Raw genomic sequence first — 26,217 nt, forward strand, 5'->3', positions numbered from 1 at the left:
TGAACACGTTAATGGAGCGAGATGGTCAGAACTTTTCCTGAGTTACTATGATGCCATCAGATGTGTTGTCATTGATCCAATGCACAACCTTCTTCTTATTACAGCAAGACATGTGTTCCGACTGTGGACAGAACTTGGGATTTTAACAACAAAGAGCCTTGATGAACTGCAAGCAAGGGTGGAAAATGTCAAAGTACCACATGAGATTGGAAGAATTCCCTCCCCTTATCTGGATTTACAGGTTTCACAGCAGACCAATGGAAAAACTGGACAACCATTTATTCCTTGTTCTGCTGAAGGGGCTTATCAGCCAAAGACACTATGACATGTGGTTTGAGTTTGTGCAGGCCTGTATCATACTCTGCTCCAGTTATATCCATCCAAAGACTGGAAGTAGCAGATAGACACTTACAGACATTTCTGTCAAAATTTGTTGAACTGTTTGGCCCATTGCACTGCAGCCCGAACATGCATCTACATCTTCATTTAAAGGAGTGTATTTTGGACTATGGACCAGTTTATTCTTTTTGGTGTTTTTCATTTGAGTGTTTCAATGGAATATTAGGAAAGTTCAATAACAACAATAGGTCAATTGAAGTCCAAATTATGAGGTAATTTCAACAGATTCAGCATCTTAACATGCCATGGACATGTGAATATGGAGCTGAATCTGCTGGTATTTTGGGTCAAATGGTTGGCACTTTTTCACGTGATGACATAACTGATGTGCTTTATGTGAAGCACAATGTTTTGGTGTCAGCAGAAAGACTTCTCCCTAGAAAACTGTAGCGCGGTGCCACTTTATCCATTCCACCAGATTATTTTGGATGAACACGACAGACAGGCAATGTTGACAATGTATCATCGGATGTACCCTGATAACTGTATTAAGGTTGACCGTTTTGCCATTACATGTAAAAGGGTAACATATCTGAATGCAACTTACTCCATAGAAGGTTCTAGAGCAGAAAGGTCAGCATATGTATATGCTAAGTGGTGTGCGAACACTAACAGCTTTGAGGAGCCCATATTTGACCCTCTAGCTGAACCAAGACCAGCTGTTATAAAGCAGTTTTTAGTTGTTAATGTCATGTCCAAACCCACTGCATTCAAACATGTCCTTGCTAGAGTTTCTTGGCTTCATCTCCATCCAGACAAACATTTCTATGGAAAGCCAGTAGAAGTTTGGAGTTTGCAGGGAACAGACACATCACACCCAGAATCGTTTCTCCCTGTGGAACGCATTGCTGGAAGATGTGTTGTAAACACATCCACTGTGCAGTTAAGTTGTACGAGAGAAAAGGTGACCGTAGTCATACCACTCTGCAGGCTGGCTGAAATTTAGAACAATTCAGTTCAAGTCTCATGGCCCTTTCTTGGGAAACCTGTGTGAAGTGTAAACATTTCATATGTAGAACCTTCTCTTCTTTGTAGGGGCTTTTTATATAGATATTCTTATGCTATATAGAACATATAAACTGTTTTCAACTGTCAAGCACCATTAAACATTTTTTAAAGTTATTTTCTTATGTTTTCTTATCATTCATAGTAAACGACGAACAGGGTCCAAATGGACATTAGCAATAATTGTTAATCATTCTATTAGAGATACCATGAACAGCTGGGAATCTACACACAATGTTGATACATGGCATTACTAAGTTTAAAGGTGTGGTGGTATAATCCAGTTCCAACCACACAATACATTAAATAATACTGCAATTGTTCAAAGATATAATGCCTCTCCAAAATGTAAACAGAAATTCCTTCTACAGGGAAAATAATTACAAAACTTACATCTAATGAGCAACACTCAAAAACCTTACCCGCTCTTAGGAGCTGGGGTGGGGGGGGGGTGACTTTCTCACCTTAGACTGCAAGTTTACGGCAATTCCTGGCAGTTATCGGCAACTGACTGAAACACACAGTTGACTGGGAGTTTCACAGCAATTCTCAGGGACAATAACTACCACAAATCCCACTTTTCATGCAGTGTTGTATACATGTAAATCAACACAGCTGTAAAAATCTATTTTACACAGGAATATTTTAATTAATATAAATCAATTAATTAAGTTTACATTTAAAATATGAAAATAATAATAATAATAATAAATATATATGCATTTATTTAAAGTATTTCATTTGTTCATTTATCAACACACTGGTGGTGGTAATGAGGCATAAGTGCTTGGCGCCACCCACCATCCAATAAAGTACTTGCATACTCCTGTCCAAGTACTGTCCCAATTCACAAGTATGGGAGCAGCGAGTATGGTTCTCATACCGGAAGTGTTCACGTGCCGCCCATTTTAGCAAGTATGCATCGGGTGGTCAACTTTGCCATGTATCCCTGAATCCATTTCTCCCGAACATCGGCAGAGAGAAACAGCGTAGGTTGTCTCACAATGTGGTGTCAGCATGGGACGTTTTATTCTGTAAAGTAAACTGAATGTTTTATTTTCCTACTTCCTCTCCTGGGTTAGGGTTGCTCGTGCTGCATTCTGCAGAATTTATGTGGCTCTGCTGCAGCATCCACCAGAAATAGAGGTGCTGCGTCTCTGCTCTGACCTTCCACAACTGAGCAGACAAAACAGGCAGCTATCACGAAACTGTTACGCAAACATTCGCAATCAGTAAACTTTGACACATTGACTAGAATGGATGTGTATCAGCTCAGAAAATGAAGCGATTGAGAGTGGCCCTGTGATGGACTGGTGACCTGACCAGGGTGTGTGTCCCACACCTTTAATGGTAAAAGATGGATCGATGGATGGAATTCTGTGCTCTTCACTGAACAAAATATGATACTTCAAATTATTTACTACTTGGCAATTTTTTTTTGTGTCAAAGAGATGTTTATGTAGCCAAGTAATTCACAAAGATGCAGAAGTGGGACTGACAGCTTTAAATATATTTTAAATTATGATTTGAAATGCATCATTGTAATTGTTTTATGATCATTTCATAATTCAATCGCAGCCATCTCAATTCAAATCAAATTGTGAGAAGCAGTTTTGAGAAATGGGAACCATTATGGCAGGACAGCAACTTTTGAGAACTTCATGTCACAACTTTCTAGTGGAAATGTTGTGCCATTTAGTTTTTAATTGACTGAAATATGGATTTTAAAACAAATGCTAAATTTGGCGCTACACATAATTCTTGGTAGGTATTTAGTCCATCTCTTCTTCACCTTCCTCATCAAACTCGCCCTCTTCCTCAGCAGTGGCGTCCTGGTACTGCTGGTACTCAGAAATTAAGTCGTTCATATTGCTCTCAGCCTCAGTGAACTCCATCTCATCCATACCCTCGCCTGTGTACCAGTGGAGGAAGGCCTTGCGGCGAAACATGGCAGTGAACTGCTCTGAGATGCGTCTAAACAGTTCCTGAATGGCTGTGCTGTTGCCAATGAAAGTGGCAGACATTTTGAGGCCACGGGGAGGGATGTCACAGACAGCCGTCTTAACGTTGTTGGGGATCCACTCCACAAAGTAGCTGCTGTTCTTGTTCTGCACATTTAAAATTTGTTCATCCACTTCCTTCATGGAAAGGCGGCCTCGGAAGATGGCTGCTACTGTGAGGTAGCGCCCATGACGTGGGTCACAAGCTGCCATCATATTCTTTGCATCAAACATCTGTTGTGTGAGTTCAGGCACTGTCAATGCTCTGTACTGCTGGCTGCCCCGACTGGTAAGGGGAGCAAAGCCTGGCATGAAGAAGTGCAATCTGGGAAAGGGAACCATGTTAACAGCCAGTTTCCTCAGATCAGCATTGAGCTGTCCAGGAAAGCGCAGACATGTAGTCACCCCACTCATGGTGCTTGAGACTAGGTGATTGAGGTCACTGTAGCAGGGTGTGGTGAGTTTGAGTGTGCGGAAGCAGATGTCATACAGGGCCTCATTATCAATGCAAAAGGTCTCGTCTGTGTTCTCGACCAGTTGGTGGACAGACAGGGTGGCGTTGTAAGGCTCTACTACTGTGTCTGAGACCTTTGGAGAGGGCACCACACTGAAAGTGTTCATGATGCGGTCTGGATACTCCTCTCGGATTTTGCTGATGAGCAGTGTGCCCATGCCAGAGCCAGTGCCTCCGCCCAGGGAGTGTGTGAGCTGGAAGCCCTGGAGACAGTCGCAGTTCTCTGACTCCTTCCTCACCACATCCAAGACAGAGTCCACCAGCTCAGCTCCCTCTGTGTAGTGACCTCTAGCCCAGTTGTTACCTGCTCCAGTCTGGCCAAAGACAAAACTGTCTGGTCTAAAGATCTGGCCAAATGGACCAGACCTCACAGAGTCCATCGTCCCTGGCTCCAAGTCAAAAAGCACTGCACGAGGAACATACTTTCCACCTGCTGCCTCGTTAAAGTACACATTTATTCGCTCAAGCTGCAGGTCGTTGTCCCCGTGGTACGTCCCGGATGGGTCAATGCCATGTTCGTCACTTATCACCTCCCAGAACTTGGCTCCAATTTGGTTGCCACACTGGCCTGCCTGCAGGTGCACAATTTCCCTCATTGTGGTTTCAATTTAAAATGTATAAACAATGATGCAGTCAGACAAAGTTTTCACTGCTAGAGTCCTGCAGCAACTAGCTGAGAAAGCAGAATTGTTCACCACATGTTAACTTTTGGTGTTTTATGGCTGTTGGCTAAACATGGTTTAAGGAAATGATGTCATATTCCTTTGTAGTATCAGAGCTGATGCCTTTTATCTGTAGAAGTGTAGATGTAGATAATTTTGTTGCGTGTGGATTGTGTAATGTGGTGTTGCTTAACATTTTGAAACCAGGAAAAATATGAAGCAATTCATAAATTGGCTGTATTATGGGTAACAGAGAACCCCAGCTTTGTGCCACATATGCATAGATGGTTCCTTGAGGCACATTTCAGGAAAAAAGTGAAAGCGGTTGGAGATTGGCCAATTCCTACCGGAAGTTCGTCAGTGTTGGGCCCAGCATGACTGTGAGGCCTCACTGTCCTTTGGGAACCTGGATGCAGCCTGGACTTAAAATGGCGGTCTGAAAGACCCCAGGAACCACATGGTGGAGAACAAAGGAAAGGAATCCATCCCCCCAAGGCGTCCAGTTGGTGAGGGACTATTGCGGCAAATGACGTCACCAACAGACAACTGCAGACTCACTGGTGGGCATCACGGGATGCCCCGCCCGAGGCAAAGGTATCAAAACCAAAATTCAAACCAGAATTCTGCCTCTTCACCATATTTTCTTAGCGAGAGCGGATGTATGTATTTAAGAAGAAGAAAACACCCTGAAGATCTACACCCTTGCTGGCCGAGCTGTGAAGATTCTTTCTTTGTCCATTCCTACCCAATTTTTGGTTTTTCCCCTTTTTGTTTTCTTTTATTTTTGATCCAAGGACCCCGTGAATAACCCCCTGCGAGTTATTCCCTTTATTCATGCAGAAGAGGAGAGATCGTGTGTCACGATCTCACCCGCACCTTCCTTCATTTTATTATTATTGTCATTATTGTTGTGGTGCTGCTCTGTGCTCTCCCTTCCTCTCTCTCTGCAGGGGGTGTGGTTGACCTACTTTAACTCAAGACGCCGGTGATTGTCTACACCTGCGCGGCTCCGCCTCACCTGCTCCTGATCTGCAATCAGGAGGACTTATAAGGGGAGCCGTTCCTCTTCACCGGCATCAGATCGTTGTTCTCAGTTCGTGGGTAAAATCATGCTACAAGACTGTCTCTTTAAACTTACCTGCTCGCTGGATATTTACCCGTCTCTCCTCGCTCCAGGTCGCCACGTCTCCTGCACCTCGAGAGTCTCTGGTCCTCGCCTGCATTCCCTACTCTCCTGGGAATCTCTCCAACTCACTTCACCTACTCCGTGAGTCTGCTCCTTAAAGGGATGCTGCCAGATCGCCGAGCCAAACCTGTTCACAGCTGCATTACTCATTTTCCCTCCCTCACACTATTCCCTCATTCACTTCGGCTTTTGAGAAGTCGTTTTTTGTTATCACCCTTTTGTAAATAAATATCTTTGTTTATAATTTTACCTCCGTCTCCGTCTGCTTTCGGGTCCTCCGCCACTAGATTCATAACATCGTGGTTGCTATACACGCTCCTGAATCTCCGTCAACCAGCTGTCCCTATTGTGAGTCGGTGGACCACGCATTTTACAGCTCTAGAGCCGCGCACCGAGGCGCCCTCTCTCTTTTCTCCGATCGAAGTATGGATGGCACCCCAGGACCCCTCCTTACTCGTTGGAAGGCAACTCATAGTAAGCGGAAATTGTGTCTGGACAAATATCTTATTTAAAGCTTATTATAAACACTGGAGTGCACCCCGGTGGTTTCATTGTGTGTTTTATTGTTTATGTGCTTTTTTTTCTTCTCACACACGGCTGTAACTTGTTAGAATAGTGTTTGTGAGCTAAAATTAACGAACTGTTTAGCTGAATTAATGATGTTAAGCCGCGGCGCTATCTGCGCAGCTGGTTGAGTGTTTACTATTCTTTGTGCCTTTGTGCACCGACAGCGCGATTGTAATAGAAGTCCCGGTAACACTTTATTTTAAGGTACACCTATTCACCATTAATTAGTTGCTTATTAACATGCAAGTTAGTAACATATTGGCTCTTAATTAGTCATTATTAAGTACTAATTAATGCCTTATTCTGCATGGCCTTATTATACAACCAGTAAGCCATTAACTAAGAGTCTTCCCTCAATAACCTCAGAATTATTGCTTATTAGTACTAAGCAAGGAAGTTGTTGTATAGGAATTACGATCTCAATATGCTTTGCTTAGTATAGACTTTATAAGGTGGTAGTACCCCAAGAATAGTTATTCTCCCTTAATACCACTTAATGAATATGGTCTGTTCTTACATAACAAAACACAAAACTACAAATATTAATAATGTCCAAATAACTCTAAATTAAGTCTTTGTTACTTAGAATATGTTCCCCATACTAAAGTGACATCTCGATCATTACTAATTCACTAACAGTTGAACACTTATTAACCAACACATGTTCCCTAAACTAAAGTTGCCTCCTTTTCACAATTAGTTAATATACTATAGCACATAACTACTGCAATAAACAAGTGATGGGTTACACCTTTGAAAAAATGGATCTATCTATAGGTTCCCTCTCATTCAGTGGTAGAATAACAAAGACCGCACAAGTACAAATACCTCATTTATTACACCACTGGTTCAGGTTTTCCCAAGGCTGACAACAAATACTGCTCGAACAGGATATGGGGTCTTCCTGAAATTCCTGAAACACTGACAACTGTATCAGTGTATGTAAATATGTCATACAATATGGTATCAAATGTATAAGCAGGTCATACTGTATGATAATGCAGATACTCTATTGTAGAAAAACACTGCACAATATAAAGTATACAAATACAAAAAATTAAAATATAAAAAATATAAAACCTGCACAGCTCAACATGACAAAGGTTAGAACAAATGTACTGAACTGTACAAACATTGCACTTCCACAGCCTAAACTTGCTCTATAATTACTGCATCAGGTGATTTTTTTCCCCCTGTGCACAAATATTTCTATTTCTAATACAATGTAACAGAATTATAACTGAACAAAGAAGCTCACTTTCTTAATATTTCATCAACAAGGGGAGGAGTTGACATTTGGCCTTCATGTCCTCTATAATGCTCTTCTTCTCAGGGGTTATGTGCGTTGCACACCTCTTAGCAAAGGACTGCAGGGTCTCACTTGCAGGATCATACTTCAAGGTGTTGAAGGTTACAGGATCCACAATGTTGAGCTCTGCAATTGCAGCAGTCATCTTGATGGTTCCCCGGTCCACACCATTGACTCTGAAGGCTTCAGTCATGGTGCGGACTTTGCTTAAGCTTTTCAAGACTTTTTTATATCTGCTGATAACCTCAGCTGGCCCTTTCACTGAAAAATATATAAAACAAAAACAAAGAACACGAGAAATGAGCACAAACCACGGCTTAAGGTCAGCTGAAATTGCTCAAACTGGTCACTTCTCTTTTGATAAAGTATGAAGCATATTCTAGGAATTGAAGATCCTGCTCATCGCCTGATAAGACTCCAATATGTGGTTCAGAATTCAAGATTTAGAAAATTATTCTCTGTAAGATCTGTTTAGTTGGTAAGTCTTATGGATCCGAATTATGTTTAATTCTATGTTTAATCTCTCTAGCAAACAATTTATGTTGGATAATAATTAATGTGAATGCTGCAAAATAAAATGGAGCTTTATTCTTGATGAAAGCCAAATTTTTTACTTTAGACATTTATTTTCTATTTATCACCAGATTCCTAGTATATTCAGAATGTAGAACTGAAGATTTGTATTTTTGCCTCATAGTTACTTCAGGACATATTTATAACAGCTCTTCCAACTCTTTTATTAATACTTATTTTTCATGACCACTTGGTACTAACAGGGCAACTGGTTCAAGTTATGCCATTCTTACCTCTTACATGAGCTTTTCCAGGCACAGCCACAGTTGCAGATGCAGGTGGCTGTGTCCAACGTTTCTTTCTTCTTTGGATGACAGCATCACTGTCCGAGGACTCACTGATGTCTGGAGAAGATGGGGGAATGACGTCATCTCCATCCATGTTGCCATCATCATCCTCCAAAGTAAATACTTTAGGTTGAGCTTTGATCAAATAGAGGATAGATGAGACAAATATCAGATTGTTATGAAAATATATCACACAGTTCATTACAATTACATTATATGTTGCAGATATAAGTTGCTCCCAAATCACTCACATGATCTCTTCGTTCCCATGATTTGCTCACGCAAGAAATTGCGCTCTTGCTCAAGATCCTTTATTATTTTTTCTTGCCATTGGATCCTGGCTTCTAGGAACTCCACTTTGGAAATTGATCCTTAAAAACAAGAGAGCAGGATAAAAAAAGATTACGATTTGACAGTATTAAATGAGTGAGACAGAGAGAGAATGACATGCATGTAACAAAGGTAGTGGACCAGATATGGTGTGTGCATTAATTTGATTTGTAAGCACACATGTATACTGACAAAATCAGCCAACAACTTTAATCTCAGGTGGTAAAATCACGTAAGAAATTAAATTCATTTTAGACAACAAAGATGCACTGCTAGAAAATGAGAAATCATTACCTGATCCAATGCTGCTTATGCTGCTGCAACTTGGAGCAGAGCCTTTATCTCCTTTATCTTCAGGACCTACAGTATGGCATAGGTATAACAAAATGTATACACATTAATACATTTGGACAAGATAATTATTTAAGTATTACAGTTCCTTGAAAGTTAACAAAGAAAAACTTACCATCCAGATCATTTTTGGTCACATCTGTCATCGAGTCATCTTTAGAGACTTTTAGGGACATTTTCTTCTTGGCCTTAGGCTGTAAATATATAAATAAATTAATGTCACTATAACCAGCAAAACGTAACTTAATAATAATCTACACAAGATTCAAAAGCTCTTCTTGTTCAATGACATAGTGCATCATTTATTTTTCATTATTATAACTTGGACTCAAGTAGGGATGGGACTTTTTTGTCGACAAATCGATCGACAATCGACACATGCGCACCTCGACAAAAAAAATTACGAGTAAAAAAAGTCGAAGTGTCACAAACACGTAAAGTTCACAACTACGGAGGTTAAAGAAGCTGTGCACCAAAAGGTGATCCTGATGTCCAGGCTCTCTGCGCTCTGACATGATGGCGCGCGGCTCGTTCTCTCGAGTGGCTGTGCGCGCGTCCAAGCGCGTGTGTGTGCGTGCTGTGCGAACGAGGTTGCGCTTAAGTTTAGGACGGGGGTGGGAGACATTAACACAAGCGCTAAACAAATGAAGACGGCATATCACCCAGTCAGGATCACTGTACTTCACTCTGGTGGACACCTAACGAGCGCAGGTTCAAAAACCTGAGCCGTCTGCGAGTGGCGACACACACGTTCCAGCGGAGAGTTCGCTTTTTTGCCCCTAATTTTTATTATAGCTGTTCTGATGGTCAATAATGGACATTACAGCCATGTTTTTGAGCCTAAAATGAAGTAGTACACTGTAGAATAGTTTACACCCCCGCATTGCTGCTGTTGATGCTGCTGTAGAAAGAATAAAAAAAAAAGTCAACAAAAAATTCGACACGTGGACCTCGACAATCGACTCTAAAAATGTGTGAAATTCCCATCCCTATACTCAAGTCACAGTGACTCGAGTCCCCATCTCTGGTTCATACTAAGTTTTAGCATTATACATCTGCACTCACCTAGCTTAACATTATATTAGCTAATTAGCCTTGACGCTGCAGTTAAACGGGAGGGTTTACTACTCTTTAACTATGTAAACGTCCCGGGGACGGGTGTTATGATGTGCTTACAAAAATCAGGGGGGCTTTCAATTAACAGGTTAGCGCTTAACTTACCATTTTTGTTACACGAATTTCCCTCTTCACTCTCCAAGCGGTGAACAAACGGCATCAGCCACCTTCTCCTGATCTTTGACGTGACTGGTGGCTCCCTTTGGATGATTGGATGAGAATGTCACATGACGGCAGCGTAACAGTCAATGATTGGATGAGAGCAACACATCGGAGGAGCACGGCTACGGATTGGTAGATTCTTATGTCAGTCATTACTCTACAAAGTGGTCACTTTGCGCCTTTTTTGAAGCGGGACTGCGAGGTTGAAACCCATTCCATAGTAAAAAAAAATAAAATAAAACAAATTCCATGTTATGAGATAAAAAAAAAAAAAAAAAAAAATTATGAGAAGAAGATGTTGCGTTACGAGTTTTTGAGTCGTATACATTTTAGACAGTGCCCCAAAGAAAACTACAAGTTCACCAGATGGTTAATGAGAGAAGGCCTACTTCGAAAATGGATGAAATGCCCCTCTTGCTCTCATGTTATGAAGTTGAAACGGACCTACGACAAAAAGGAGGCAGCATGGTGAGTAGAACAACTAGACGTGAGCCTTTTTTATTAATTTTCTGTGTGTAAGCATAGGGGAGTGTGCAGCATGCAGCTATCCAAGATATGCTAGAATTCAGTGCCAAATCCTATATTTTACAACAATGTTTTTAATACAGAAGCTATGAGTGGTGTACACACCAAAATATATATATGTCACATCTACAAAGTCACAATACAAATCACACACAGCTGCAAATTTAAATTTTTAAGTAAGCTACTGTTTATTTGGGAGAGATAGGGGTGCTCATGTTTCCACAAAGTTCTACATGTGTACATCTGAAATGAAAAATGCCTTTTTTAACAGTTTTAGATCACATTCCTGGTCATATTGTTCATCTATTTATTATTATTATTATTATTCAATCATCTTGACTTGCACAGGGATTCATTGATTGATATCACCATTTCCATGCTGTGGCACAGTGATAAGTAGAGTAGAGTAGACACAGCTAAATTTACTCAAATGTCTAACCCGATTTAAGGTGTAACAGTTGTGCTTTGAGATTGCATGGGGGGAGGGAATCGCAAGGGCTACTAAGAGTACAAGTATTAGAGTTAGCTGTTCCAACACCTATATGTAAATATCTATGTCCCCCTATTCATCTTCATTTATGTTACATTTTTATTTAGTGAAATCAGTACAGTATCATAGGTTTTTATTTTTATACATTAACCTCTGGATTTAATCATCAGGATTTGCCGAGATTCCTGTCACAAAGGGAAAACGGTATCGAGGTCCATCCGAAGTGGCTCCATATTTGAGAAATCGCACCTTCGACTGCATACGTGGATGCATTACATCTACAGGTGCGTGGTTTTACATTGTATAATAACAAAAGCCATCAAAGACTAACTCTAACTCGGACCATAATGTTTTCTTTCAATGTTCTCACTTTACTGTTGGTTGGGATGGGTCTTATAAGAGCCAATGCTTACGAGACATGAGTGTATACAGTATATGGGAAGAATTCTGAATATCAGTTGAATTTATCAAGTATGTGTAATTGTATAAGTGCTGGGTTGCGAAGAGTCCAATGTAGTACAAAGGTCTTGTGGATTTCTAGGTTTTAGGTGGTTCCTGGAAATTGTCTCAAAAGAACTTAACTTTTTTAAACAGACACTTCACTGTGCTAATTTACTCAGTATCCATTTTTTTCTTTCTTAAAACTCTTCAAAGATACAGCAGATTTCATTTGTTGTGGGGTTTTATTCCATTCCTCCCCTCATAAAGGGGATGTTCTTCACCCTACTTTGCTTCTGAGATTTGTTGTTTCAGGTTAAATACACTCTTATATTCAGGCTATGAGTATCTGCTGTGTCTGCAAATGGGACTGCACATGAGAAATTATGGTTATAAAAAGACTAATGACAACTTAAGAAATTGGTTTTAACCACCCACTTCTAAATTGTGTCAAAAATATTTATCTGGTTGATCTATTACAGATTTGCCCAAGGCCTTCGACTGAGGCAAGTGGACATGCTGCAGGAAGGAATTACTCGGAGTTCTGCAACTCTGAGTAAACTTGCAGACAAGCTGCGGAGAGTTTGCAAATCAGGAATGAAAAGAATGAGAAGAAGAGGCAAGCAGACTGTTGGTCAAAGAGCAGAGATTGTTATGATAGATGAAAGCAAATTTGGCCATAAAAGAAAGGTATGAAAGTTACACTTATGAGTAATGTCAAATACATGTTTTTGTGTCTAAAAATGTGTATTTGATGTTGGTTAAGTCTGTGCTAAACTCAGCTACTGTCAGTAGAGACAATATACATACATTTAAAACCTGTTTTTGCCTGAGGTGCTTGGAGGTGTCCTGTATCTCGAGAAGTAACTACTGCATTATGGAATAAGATACACTGTAGTTCATTGATGCAATCGAGGGGAATGTCGATTTTAAGAAACTACATTATTCTTACATTATTATGATTTATTCTCTCCCATTTCCCACCATTATTGCAGAATCATTGTCCTCATTTTTAAGTATTTGCTCTTTGGGAATTTCAGTACAACAGAGGACGGGCAAGCAACAGGAGTTCCTGGGTGTTTGGAATGCTAGGGATTAAGGATGACAGGAGGAGACCCATTCTTAAGATTGTGCATCACCGTTCAGCCAGGCATCTCTTGCCTCTAATAAAGAAGCACGTTCGTCGTGGAAGCTCTGTCATTTCAGATGGGTGGAGGTCTTACCGCCGTCTTCAGGATGAAGGTTACAATCACCTGACTGTCAACCATCAAGATTTTTTTGTTGACCCTGTTACAGGTGCACATACACAAAACCTGGAGAGATTTTGGGGTATTTGCAAGTCAAATATCTGGAGACAAAGAGGGAACCGCACACAAAAACTGTTGAGGGATCACTTAGATGTAATTGAGTGGACTTATTGGCGTGGAAACCGTCACAGTAACGGAACAATTGGAATGCTTTTGCATGACATTATGAAAAAATATCCAGTATGAAACCTGTCTGAAATGTAGATAAAGATATCAAGTTGATATTTATACTACCACTCAAAAGTTTTGACACACTAAATTTACTGTTACCTCTGAGAAAAGGCTATTATCATGGACATGAAGGCCAAATGTCAACTCCTCCCCTTGTTGATGAAATATTAAGAAAGTGAGCTTTTTTGTTCAGTTATAATTCTGTTACATTGTATTAGAAATAGAATATTTGTGCACAGGGGAAAAAAATCACCTGATGCAGTAATTATAGAGCAAGTTTAGGCTGTGGAAGTGCAATGTTTGTACAGTTCAGTACATTTGTTCTAACCTTTGTCATGTTGAGCTCTGCAGGTTTTATATTTTTTATATTTTAATTTTTTGTATTTGTATACTTTATATTGTGCAGTGTTTTTCTACAATAGAGTATCTGCATTATCATACAGTATGACCTGCTTATACATTTGATACCATATTGTATGACATATTTACATACACTGATACAGTTGTCAGTGTTTCAGGAATTTCAGGAAGACCCCATTACCTGTTCGAGCAGTATTTGTTGTCAGCCTTGGGAAAACCTGAACCAGTGGTGTAATAAATGAGGTATTTGTACTTGTGCTGTCTTTGTTATTCTACCACTGAATGAGAGGGAACCTATAGATAGATCCATTTTTTCAAAGGTGTAACCCATCACTTGTTTATTGCAGTAGTTATGTGCTATAGTATATTAACTAATTGTGAAAAGGAGGCAACTTTAGTTTAGGGAACATGTGTTGGTTAATAAGTGTTCAACTGTTAGTGAATTAGTAATGATCGAGATGTCACTTTAGTATGGGGAACATATTCTAAGTAACAAAGACTTAATTTAGAGTTATTTGGACATTATTAATATTTGTAGTTTTGTGTTTTGTTATGTAAGAACAGACCATATTCATTAAGTGGTATTAAGGGAGAATAACTATTCTTGGGGTACTACCACCTTATAAAGTCTATACTAAGCAAAGCATATTGAGATCGTAATTCCTATACAACAACTTCCTTACTTAGTACTAATAAGCAATAATTCTGAGGTCATTGAGGGAAGACTCTTAGTTAATGGCTTACTGGTTGTATAATAAGGCCATGCAGAATAAGGCATTAATTAGTACTTAATAATGACTACAGAATAAGGCATTAATTAGTACTTAATAATGACTAATTAAGAGCCAATATGTTACTAACTTGCATGTTAATAAGCAACTAATTAATGGTGAATACGTGTACCTTAAAATAAAGTGTTACCGAAGTCCCCATTCGACTGGTAAGACTGCAGATTGACTGGCTAAACTCCAGCTTAATCTGTGTGATCGAATCAGGCTCCTATTCATCCCACGTGTCTCCCCTTTTGTACTGTGATTTGTTCCCGTGTATCGCGATCCTGTGTCCTCAGCACAGCCCGCGATCACTCATTGAGAGGAAACTTCCATGATCTGTAAGAACCACAGTTTAAGTCGGTCAAGCCGAATAAGCCGTGTGATTACAGAAGTTTTCTGATCAGACTCGTTCCTTTGTCTACTTCACTTCCCGCCGCCATTCCCTTTAAATTTTCCACGTCACTGCTGACTTCATTTCCTCCTTCAACTCTCCTCTTTTACTCAGCACTTCCGCTGGTGAAAGACGGAAGAGCTGCGGCCACCTTTTGGTAACCCCGAAGTGGGAGGCGTGTCGCCGTGACAACCGTCACGTTAGAGACCCCCCCTTCTTTTACCTTTTGGCTTTGTTTTGTTTTACTTCCTGGTTCCCATGCTGTCACCAGCTGCCTAAGTGACACGTCCCCTTTACATACATACACACACACACACACACACACACACACACACACACTTCTGCACTCACGTCCATGCCCCTTTCCTGCACATTTGAACACTTCTATCAGTAGTATTGTAGATTAGAGGATTGATGTTTGTTGTTGTTATTGATCACTTTAATACTTTAATAAATGTAAACCTTTTACTTTAACAGTACTGTTTCTGTCTTTTGTGCTTGCTTGTTTGTGACAAAGGGTAATTGAAAGAAGCCAGTGTACGATCTCATACCTTCCTTGTTAATTATTAATTAATACTAATTTACTTATTATTAATTAGTGATAACTGACAGTCAAGAGACAATTGAAGGTTGTAAAGTTACAGTTTCTCTGTCGTTCTCCTCGTCCTTAAGAGGAGTGGTGCCCCGTTTTAAATAAAATTAATAACAAAATTAATTATTAAAATAATTAATAATTTGTATAAATATTTTCCCACCAATTACTTAAGTTGAAACGTAACACACGTTTATGATATAATGATCTAAATAAATTATATTTAAATATAATTATAACGTTTATAAAATATAATGATCACGTTTATAAAATATAATGATCACGTTTATATATTACAGTATCACATTATAACGTGAGACTGATCCCCAAAAAACATTTCCACTGTGACAGCAATAGCTTCTGTACAATGTAACGTTTGTGAGTAATTTAATTTATTTTTGCAAACTTTCAATGTCTTATTAGTCTGTTTGACAGAAAAAGTATTAGAACTATAAAAGTCTACTTGTTCTGTTTTTACACTCCCATGAGGTACAACTACGAAATCACTCAACAAAGCTTTCAACAAAATCAACAATAAACTAAACTATTGCTGATTATGTCATTAAGGAGTTGTTACCTATTTCCAGGTAGATATGTGAAACACTGGTATCTGAATCAAACACAGTTGGACATCAGTGGATATTTTGACGAATGAAGTCATACAAAAGCTCTGAAACACTTGATTCTGCACAGAAAGTTGTATAACTTTCAAATCCATGTAATGAATACAAGAAATTAGTGATATTATTATTATATTAATATTAATAATAATTTTAATATTATTTTTATTTGTTTAACAGAAAACTATTTAGACTTTTGAAGAAGAGCCCTGGCCGGAACAAGAGTCTTTCTGCATGGAGTTTGCATGTTCTTCCCGTGTGTGTGGGTTTTCTCCAGGTTCTCCGGCTTCCTCCCACAGTCCAAAAACATGCAGATTTGGGGATTAGGTGATTTGGCCAATGGTGTGAGTGTGTAAGTGAACGGTTGTTTGTCTCTATATGTGTTCCTGTGATGGACTGGTGAACTGTTCAGGGTGTGACCCCGCCGATTGCCCTATGTCAGCTGAGATAGGCACAGCACCCCCCGTGACCCTTCAGTGGAGGACAAAGTGGTAGGTAATGGACAGATGGATGGAAAACAGTTTGACTCAAATTACAGCTGCTGAAGAAAGTCCTCACTCTCTATGGCTCTCTGGAATTGGCCCAAGAGGCTTTCGAGTTTGAGCCTTGCTTCATCCGACAGGTGGCTCTGAAGCTGTTCACTGAGCAGCGTTATCTCACAAACAAAATGATGAAGTCATTAATGACACTCACATACATTTGGGAATATATACACTGCTGTGAAAGTTGGTTTAACAGTTTTCTAAACTATCTGACTTACCTCGAGTCAAACTGAGTTCCACGTTTGTACATCTCCGTGGCTTTGTCCAGGGAAATGGAGTGTACAACTACCAGGGCGAATATTGTTGCCTGTGTCATGAAGATTAAGATTTAAGATTGTGTTGGACAGTGACCATGTGTTAAAAGGAGACATATGCAGTAATATAAAATATGTAGTCTTTGAATCAGTGTCTGATATCTCACCTCTGGCAAAAGTAAATCCATGACGAAAGCCACTGGATCAGCGTACTTCTTGTCCGCCAAGTTGGCACTTGTAGACAATATATCCTAAAAGACAGTTAGGAAAAGTGATTCAGAAGTTTCAAGAAACAAACAAAATCTTTTTTTTAAACTCTTGTCTGAGAGGCAAATTGTTACATTGCATTGTTACATTACTATCGGCTAAAGCAGAAAGATGTCAGTGGAGTCTGGAGAGGCCTGAAATCCATCTCTGGACACAAGAAGCTGGACTGGCTGTAGGGGACCAGAGGTGGGCTAACGACCTAAAGTGATTCTTCAAAAGGTTTGATCGGCCTCCCACCCTCCCCCGACCCAGTCAACCCTGCTGCAACCCCTTTCATCTGCATCTCCAGTACACTGACCAACCTCCAGCCCCCTCCTTTTCACTTCCCAGCTCACCTCCCACAACCTCAACTCCTTTCATCTCACAAACCCCCTGACTCTCTTATCTTCTTGATGAAGAGGTTCAAAGAACAATCATTATTATCAGGGGCATCTATGAAAATGCAGGAAACTTTTTCTGAAATCTAAATTCTCACTAATAGTTAAAATAAAATACACATGGGCTGAAGATTCTATCTATGTAAGTACAGTGATGAAATGGTTCTACTGCTTATTGTGAGTGTCTGACACTAAGGCTCAGGGGGAAATTAAGGCCTTTCAACATTGAAATGAAAGGAAATTTGACAATATGGCTGGACTTACCTCCATGCTCTACAGCTGTTCAAATTAGCAAAGCCTTGTGCAACTTCAGTCATTTAAAGATGAAAAAAAATGACTAGATAAAACTAAATAAAGAGCATGTAGTTTATCGTAAACGTTTCTTAGTGGAAAATGTGACTCACTTTGTTCTTTGTTAATTATTAATTAATATTATTATACTTATTATTAATTAGTTATAACTAACAGACAAGACACACTTGAAGGTTGTAAAGTGACAGTTTCTCTGTCATTCTCCTCGCCCTAAGAGGAGTGGTGCCCCGTTTTTTTAAAAAGAAATTAATAACAAAATTAATTATTAAAAATAATTAATCATTTGTGTTAATATTTTCCCACCAATTACTTAAGTTGAATCACAACAATCAGGAACTTTAGTTCTGTGGGGTCTGCCCTCAGCTAATTCTACCTTTGTCTGGACTCCGCAAGCCGCCAAGTCATTTGAATGCCTCAAGCGTACCTTCACTTCCACACCCATTCTCACCATCCCTGACACCCAGCTCCAGTTCGTAGTTGAGGTCAATGCCTCCAATGAGGGAATAGGTGGGGTATCGTCCCAACGCTCTCCCGAGACAAGTTTCACCCGTGTGCTTTTCTCTCACGCAAATTTACTAAAGCGGAAATAAATTATTATATCGGCAGTAAAGAACTATCAGCGGTCAAAGCTGTTCTGCAGGAATGGTGTCACTTGCTAGAGGGGGCCTGGCTCCCGTTCATAGTTTGGACCGATCACAAAAACCTAGAGTACATTTGCTAGGGATGCAACGGTAGAGTTGTCCAATGGTCCAGTGTGCATCATGGTTTTGGGGCCACGGTAACGGTACGGTTTTGATTGCTCAGACTAGCAAAGGCATATATTGCATTGTAAGTATAATTAAAAGCACAAATATAATCAAACCACAAACTTTATTTAAACAATAGTGCATTCAAATTCAACAGCAAACATAAAACCACACATATTAAAAATAAATAAAGTGTTTAGTGTTATCCAATAAAAATCAATAACATTTTAACCCACTCACAGAAACTTCAACTACAAATACACCATGCTGCTTTAAGTGAAAGAGACGGGTGATGACGTCGTAAATGAGAGGCTTGCTCGGAGTGGTGCTGTAGAGCAAGTTTCTGTCAAATACCCAACTTAAGACCAACTTCAGTGTGCTGCATAACAGATGCTTGCACATGACAGTCATTTGTTGAAAATGTCAACAAAGGCTTTGTTTGTTGACAGTCATTTTCTCATTGTCATCGTAGTCTACACTGAATCCTAAATTATCTCATGTAGCAGATTTAAACGAAGATGGTGCCTCTTCAAACGTCTCATTCACTCGCCATTGTTTCTGCACAGTTCAGAGCGGCCATTTACAAGCGTAGTGCTGATTGCAGGGCTGTTTTTTGCTATGGGCAATGTGGGCGACCGCCCAGGGTGCAATCTATGTGAGGGTGCACGAGCGCCCTCAAAAAAAAAAAAAGAAAAATTCAAAACAAAACTTGCCAGTTTTCTAGACTACCGCTCATTTCTATGTCAAGTTAGTGGGTTTTGCGTTTGTGATTTGTGTTTTTTGATTTGCGTTTGTGTTTTTTGATTTGCTTTTGTATTTTTTTGATTTGCTTTTGTATTTTTTTGATTTGCGTTTGTGTTTTTTGATACTCCACCTGGCCAGGGTGGAGTATGCTCATAGCACTCTGCCTACCTCTGCTCCTGGTCTGTCTCCATTTCATTGTGCACATGGTTTTCAACCCCCTTTGTTTCCCAGTACAGAAAGGGAGGTAGTGGTGCTGTCCACGCATGCCTTGGTGCGGAGATGCCGCCGGGTGTGGGCCACGGCCCGCAAGGTCCTAGTCCACAATGCCACCCAGATGAAAGTGGATGATGATCACCGGCAACAGGGTATAGACCGGGGCAGCAGGTTTGGCTCTCCACCCGGGACCTTCCATTCCAAGTGGAGTCCAAGAAGCTTGCTCCCAGGTTTGTGAGTCCATTCCCAGTGTCAAAGATTATTAATCCTGTATCTGTGCATCTCCATCTGCCTAGTTCTGTCAAGAAGAGAGGCAGAGGTCACCAGTATTTGGTGGACTGGGACGGCTATGGCCCTGGACAACGGTCGTGAGTTCCTTCCAGGGACGTCATCGACAAAAGACTGATCAAATACTTCGATCTAAGCAGCCCTGTCAATCCTGGTCAGTCAGGAGTCAGTCCTCGTGGGGGGGCGGGGGTGTGGTACTGCCACAAAGCGGCGTCTATGTTAGTTAAGTTGTTTTTTTTTAGTTAGAGTTGTGGTTTTGTTACGTCACTTCCCGTTTTAGTTTGGTGATGGGTTTTCTCTGTCTCTGTTGATTCATTATCACTTGCACCTGGTGTTCATTATCACTGGCCCGGTAGCAACCGCAGCAACCACCCCTACCTCACAGTTAGCGACAGCCCCCTCAGTAGTTCCCGAGCAGCCGGGAAATTAGGGAGAGTGGGTGACTGTCCACGGTAAGCCGAAGCCCCCGGCTAGCCACCGGCCAGCCCACGTTTTCAACTCATTTTCCCCACTCGGCGACACACCGGCTGAGGAAACAACTTTAGTTATTGGTGACTCTATTTTACATAACGGGACGTTGTCGACTCGAGCGACCACAGTCTGTTTTATTCCTGGGACCAGAGCCGGCCACATCGAGTCCTATTTGAAGTTGCTGGCTAAGGCTAATCGTAAGTTTGATAATATGTATGTTGAGTCGGTGTGTACATATGCCAAAACAATTGGACGTATGTTTTTCTGGACTCCTACCTAACATTATAGAGTGATGGCATGTATAGTTGCATGTTGACACTCAAATGCTGGTTGTCAAGGTGGTTCCCTAACAACAACGTGAGCTTCACATTGATTGATTGAAAAAAAATTGGGGAAAACCTGGTCTGATTAGAAGGGATGTTCATCCCACTCTGGATGGAGCTTCCCTCCTTTCCAGAAATTTGACAAAGTTTATTAGAAACAAAACAAGACAACAAGCAGTCGGGACCAGGAAACAGAGTTGCAGTTTAATACGCTTCTCTGTGCTTCCACTGGTTCAGTCGCCCCTTAAAGACAATGCTATATATGAAGACAATACTATATATGAACATAGATTTAGGATTAACACAGTGTCCGCCTCTAAGGATCCACACATTAGACAGCCATAGAGAAACAGGAGAGGAGTTATTCATAATAACCTCATTAAAATAAACACTAGGACAGTCTCAGAGCCAAAAACAAACATTAAATTCATTAAATATTTAATCCCTCCGCTCCAAAACATTACTCATAAATTAATTGATAAATGAACAGGCTTTTGACTTGTTCTGTTTAACAGAAACATGGCTTCAAGTTTATGATTACATATCTATAAATGAAGCAACGTCCCCCACCCACATTCATGCCCATACCCCCAGAGGAAATGGCAGAGGTGGAGGGGTCACAGCAATATTTCATTTTACATTTTCACTCACCTCCCAACCCACAGGCACTTATAAATCATATGATCGCCTTACTGTAAGTCTGTTAGACCCAAACATTAAACAAAATAACACACTCCAATTAATTATTATATACCGCCCACCCAACCATCTGAATTCTTAAGTGAATTTCCAGATTTTCTATCAGAATTAGTTCTCCGTTCAGACAAAATCATCATAGTAGGTGATTAACTAACCATCCCACCATCATAAGCACACACTTGACCTTATTTTAACATATGGTACTGACATACATAACTTAGTAATATTTAATGAGAATCCCTTGGTATCCGATCACTGTCTGATCTCCCTGTTTATCTGACAGACAGTAGAAAAATTCAATGAACAGCTCTCGTTTGAGTCAGATCATCCGAGATAAGTCTGCCCTGTGGTACAGTGCCCAAACTCGAGCGTTAAAGCTCAATATGCGGAGGTTAGAAAGAACATGGCCTTCAACACATAATTACTAAAATGCAAGATAAACCCACCAGGTTTTGAAACTCATCATTATTCAACTATCATATTATTATGATAAAAGCATGACCAATTAGTTTATTTAGACTGAATAAAATAATTGGCCGAGCTTCCTGTCTGTCATCTGTCGCATGCCTCGCCTCCGTCATCTGTCGCGTGCCTCGCCTACTGTTGTCACAGCTTGCTAGTTGTGCACATCTCTGACAGAGCAGTGTTGCTAACGTGCCGACTTTGACGCTAAAACTGCCGACTTTTTGTGGTGTTTGGAGACTCACATGAGAGCACGTATCACTCTGAAGTTACTGTGCTCAACAAGCAGCGGGTGTTGCCGGGATCCCCTCCCAAAGCACAGTAGCCTCCGCAGTCCCAGCCTACAGTCAGAGCAGTAAAGAGAACCTCACCACTTCACGTCCAGGCTGCTAATGAATCGCGCATGCGCATGGCTGCCACCGTTCTTGAGGGAGGTGGAGTTGTTCATGTTCAAAATTATACTGCACTTTTAACTGCAGTGAGACATGCAAAAAAGGTAAGAATAGCTTTAAGTGTTTATTTTGAGACTAAACATAAACATCCACTTCCATTTATAATGTATGTTATGACTCTTCAGCTGAGCCACAACAAATATAAAAAAATATATATAAAAAAAACAAATACGTTGTGGATATATTGAAAACGTCTTAAATAAAAAATGTGCAATGGTTAACAAAATAATGTTCAGGTTTCTTCATCTGAGAAGGAGAGACCCTCATTTTCAAGCCCTGTTTTTAGGAGGCGGATTTGAAGTTTCGCCCTGTTTTGCTTTGTTTGGTCAGCTTGATTTGTCCCTCTGCCAGGAGTATCTGTGCTTCTTCTCATTTAGTTTCTCGTTTAAGAAGAGTTTCATAGGCACCATCATTACTATTTCGCAAAGGACGCTTCAAGCCTCTTCTTTGGTTGCTCAATAATAGGGCTTTCCTCCTCAATCGTATGCTCACCATCCCCTACAACACCTTGAATACCATGCAGAGATTTAGAGCTCTCACCTCCAATAATGTCCAGTTTCTGAAATGGTGTGTTGCCTGTTTGGGTGTTCTTTTGTTCAGCAAGGTCCTTTGTAGCTCTGGCCCTTTTCCACCTAAATCTAAACCACAGGGAGCATGCAACATAATACTTGCTTGTATTGTCCTGCACAATATTGCTACCAGATGCAATGTCCCTCTCTGTGATGTTTATGATGCACCTGAGCCTGATCAACCTCTGGCGTCCTGTCAGAATGAGGAACTGACTGGACGTGTAGTAAGGGATGCAATTGTTTACACGATCAATCAACACGGATTACACTGATCCAATTTCAGTATCCTTCTTTCCCTTCTGAACAACCCATTTTCCAGATTTGATCCAATCCAATAACCAAATTCCGATCAGATTACCTTTGAAGAACTTGTCCCTGCTGGAGATTATAGTACAGACAACACTTCATTGTCACCTCTGATCTGACAGTTTCTGTTTGCAGTAGTGACGCACAAGTGACACAGCAAACCAGCCATACAATCGACATGACCGCTAAGCAAACATTAGTGCATGATGGGGTAAAAATACCTGTCTTTATAAAGGATTATTATTCGGGGAAGTAATGGAAGTGCCAGTGTCTCCACAGCAGGTGACATAGTGCATCTGCAGGGATTCACTGCATCCTGCGGTGTTTTTAACCTGTGGATTGATGCCCTTCCTCGGTGTCCAGGGGCAATGGGGTCAATTGCCCCTGCTTCCTTGCCCTTCTTTTGCCATTTTTTTCATTTTTGTTTTGCCGTCGATTTATTCAATAATAAAAAAAATTAAAAAAATATGTTTTTGGCTGTGTGTGGGTAGGCAGGCTACCGGTATGTTAATGTCCCTTTTAAGACACTCTGACGTGTACAGCGTGTGTAGTCATGTGACTCCATTCCCTCTGTAACAAGAAGGGAAAGAGACGGTGAGGAAAGACAAGCAGCTGCTGCTATGGGCCTGATTTACAAAGATCCCAAATAGAAAGCACTAAATTGCGTGCGGAAGCTTAAATATTGCGCCTGCTGCTGGTTGGCGGGTGACTTTCTTAGATTGCCGCCGTAATTGACTACAGGTTCAGAAGTGGCTAAGACCGCCCTATTTAAATGAGGATTTTGCGCTTGTCAAATGTTGTCAACATGGAGAAAGAGCAGACTCAACGGAAGTGCAAAATGGAATTTGAAGCCACAGAACAGAAAGTACAGCTGACGTTCTGTGATGAGCAGATAACTGGGATCGAGGAATATAACATCCTTGAAGGGGCCGTACCTATGTTCCCCACTGTTCTGCATCAGTATGATGGACAGCTCCATCATTACCTGACATATCAAACAAAGAAAACTATGGAAGATGGATGTTGCCGTTAAAAAAAAAAGGTGCTGCGCCCTCCTCCTGACTCACCTGCAGCTCATTGAGAGCTGCCAGGGAGCGCTCTGCTGTTTCTCTCAAGATTACACTTCTAATTTCAATAGATGTGTGACATGTCTTCAACACTTTTTGTCAAGAAGTAAATAAATAAAGCCAAACATCACAACAGCAACTGCCCTTTTTTTCTTTTTTCTAACCTGTCCTGCCCAGTACCTGGGACATGAAGGTAGTATGGTTGACTGCATGCCCTGTGGTGTTAAGCCGATTTGCTGTGCGCAAGGCAAGTCTCTGATACCTGGCGTGCAGTGTTTTTATTCTTATTTATCTGTTTTATGATCATGGCAACCGGACCGGACAGGGGGACAGGGGGTGGACGATGACGGAAGGGAGAAGGGGGAAGTTTGGGGGGGGAGAAAGAGAGAGAGAGAGATGTGCAGACAACATTAACAGTGACAGTGTCTAGGTGTGTATCAGAACATAAACAACATTAAACAATTAAAGTAATACAAAACAGACAGAACATGCTTCACAGAACAGAACATAAACAACATTAAACAATTAAAGTAATACAAAACAGACAACATACTTCACAGAACAGAATATAAACAACATTTGATTGACAGGTATGGTTTCTAGTAATCGTTAACTACCATATCAAGAGAGGTTATCCAGGTTTACAAAAGCTATATCAGTTCAGATTTATCTTATACTGTAGTGGGGTGCGCGTGTGTGAGAGCATGAACGCGCACATGTGTAAATGTGCAGGTGTTTAGATGTGATTGGAATCTGAGTGGGGGACCAAGTCATTGTCCGACCAACTCCCAGCAGCGAGCCAGTTTGGAACAGGATCAGTTTGGAACACCACAAGATTCCAACAAGATGTGAGGACACTGTGGAACAGCACCTATTAAACGTTGGAAAGTCTCTTTGCGCAAAAGCAAAACTTATCTGCAGCGCAGCGTGGAGTATGAACTCCCCGCGACACTCTCTTCTCTCGCTCTCTCCCTTTGAGCAGTTAACTAAAGAGATCAGCTCATCTGATGCATCTGTTATTCCCTTAATTACAGCGCTAAAGCGTCTTCTAAAGAAAGAACGAGATCACGGAGTGAAAACAATGAAAAGTGCGCTCTTGAGAATCTGTAAACAGTTTACTAAGATCTATTCGGATCTCCTGTATTTCATCGCGACACACCCTCTTAAAAAATCCGAGCTAAAAGCCTGACGCCCGGGGCACCCAGCGGCAACACAGGGGCAGGAGGAGCCCACGGCCACCAGCCCCCAGGAAAGCCATGCATCCACCCCGCAGAAGACCAGCCGGAGGGGTGCGGGGTGGAAGCCCCCCCACACAGAGGCCAAGCCATCCCACACCAAGGAAGATCGAAGAGGCCCAGGCCTCCTGCACCCAGAGCCCACTAGCACCCCGGGGCGAAGCCAGTCCACCACCGGCAAGGGCAGAACCCAGTCCACCACCGGCGGGGGCAGAACCCACCCAGACCACCCACTGAGAAAGCGAGCAAGAGCCCACCACACACCAGAGACCAACCACACGTCCTCCATCCTCAGGAGGGGCAGGTAGAGGCCAACGTAGGACCACGAGCCAGGGGGTCCCTGAAGACGGGAAGACCCCCAAGCCAGTCCAGGGCAGAGCTCCCAAGCATAGGTGGGGACAGAGGTCCGAGGAACCACCATGCCTGACCCCGTGGCGCCCCAGCCAGGGGCCCCACCAAACATCCAGGAGTGCGGATGCCCAGCGCAAGCCTCTGCCGGGTAAGCAGTCAGCAGCCCACCACCGCACCTTCAGGGAGGTGCGCCGTGATGACAGCAGCAATGCCCCCCAGTCCCCCCCAACCGAGGGAAGGCGACCTGATCCGATCGAATGCGATTGGACAATCGATATAGATATACATATATGTGCAGATTCAGATAACTACATTAAATAGTGATTGATGTGATAATTTATTGCATTTAAATGTGCCTGGAACTGTGGAAACCTGCCTGTGAGGTTTTGGTGACGTGTGCACCGAGAGTAG

The 26,217-nt window shown here is 41.3% G+C and overlaps 2 protein-coding genes across 2 annotated transcripts; both read right to left on the reverse strand.

Annotated features, from left to right (window-relative positions):
- Positions 1 to 3,176: 3,176 nt before the first annotated feature.
- On the reverse strand, positions 3,177 to 4,514 carry LOC310932585 (tubulin beta-4B chain-like; the record flags this gene model as incomplete). The annotated part of the gene is made up of 1 exon (XM_083895911.1): positions 3,177 to 4,514. One exon carries the CDS (start codon positions 4,512 to 4,514, stop codon positions 3,177 to 3,179), a length of 1,338 nt encoding a protein of 445 aa, XP_083752037.1.
- Positions 4,515 to 7,595: 3,081 nt separating this feature from the next.
- Positions 7,596 to 17,838, reverse strand: LOC310932586 (coiled-coil domain-containing protein 106-like; the record flags this gene model as incomplete). The annotated part of the gene is made up of 9 exons (XM_083895912.1): positions 7,596 to 7,903; positions 8,449 to 8,637; positions 8,754 to 8,873; positions 9,127 to 9,192; positions 9,299 to 9,377; positions 13,138 to 13,201; positions 16,889 to 16,977; positions 17,092 to 17,175; positions 17,833 to 17,838. 9 exons carry the CDS (start codon positions 17,836 to 17,838, stop codon positions 7,596 to 7,598), a joined length of 1,005 nt encoding a protein of 334 aa, XP_083752038.1.
- Positions 17,839 to 26,217: the final 8,379 nt, after the last annotated feature.

Source organism: Microchirus variegatus (genome assembly GCF_963457635.1).
Source record: "Microchirus variegatus genome assembly, chromosome: 10".
Lineage (NCBI taxonomy): Eukaryota > Metazoa > Chordata > Actinopteri > Pleuronectiformes > Soleidae > Microchirus > Microchirus variegatus.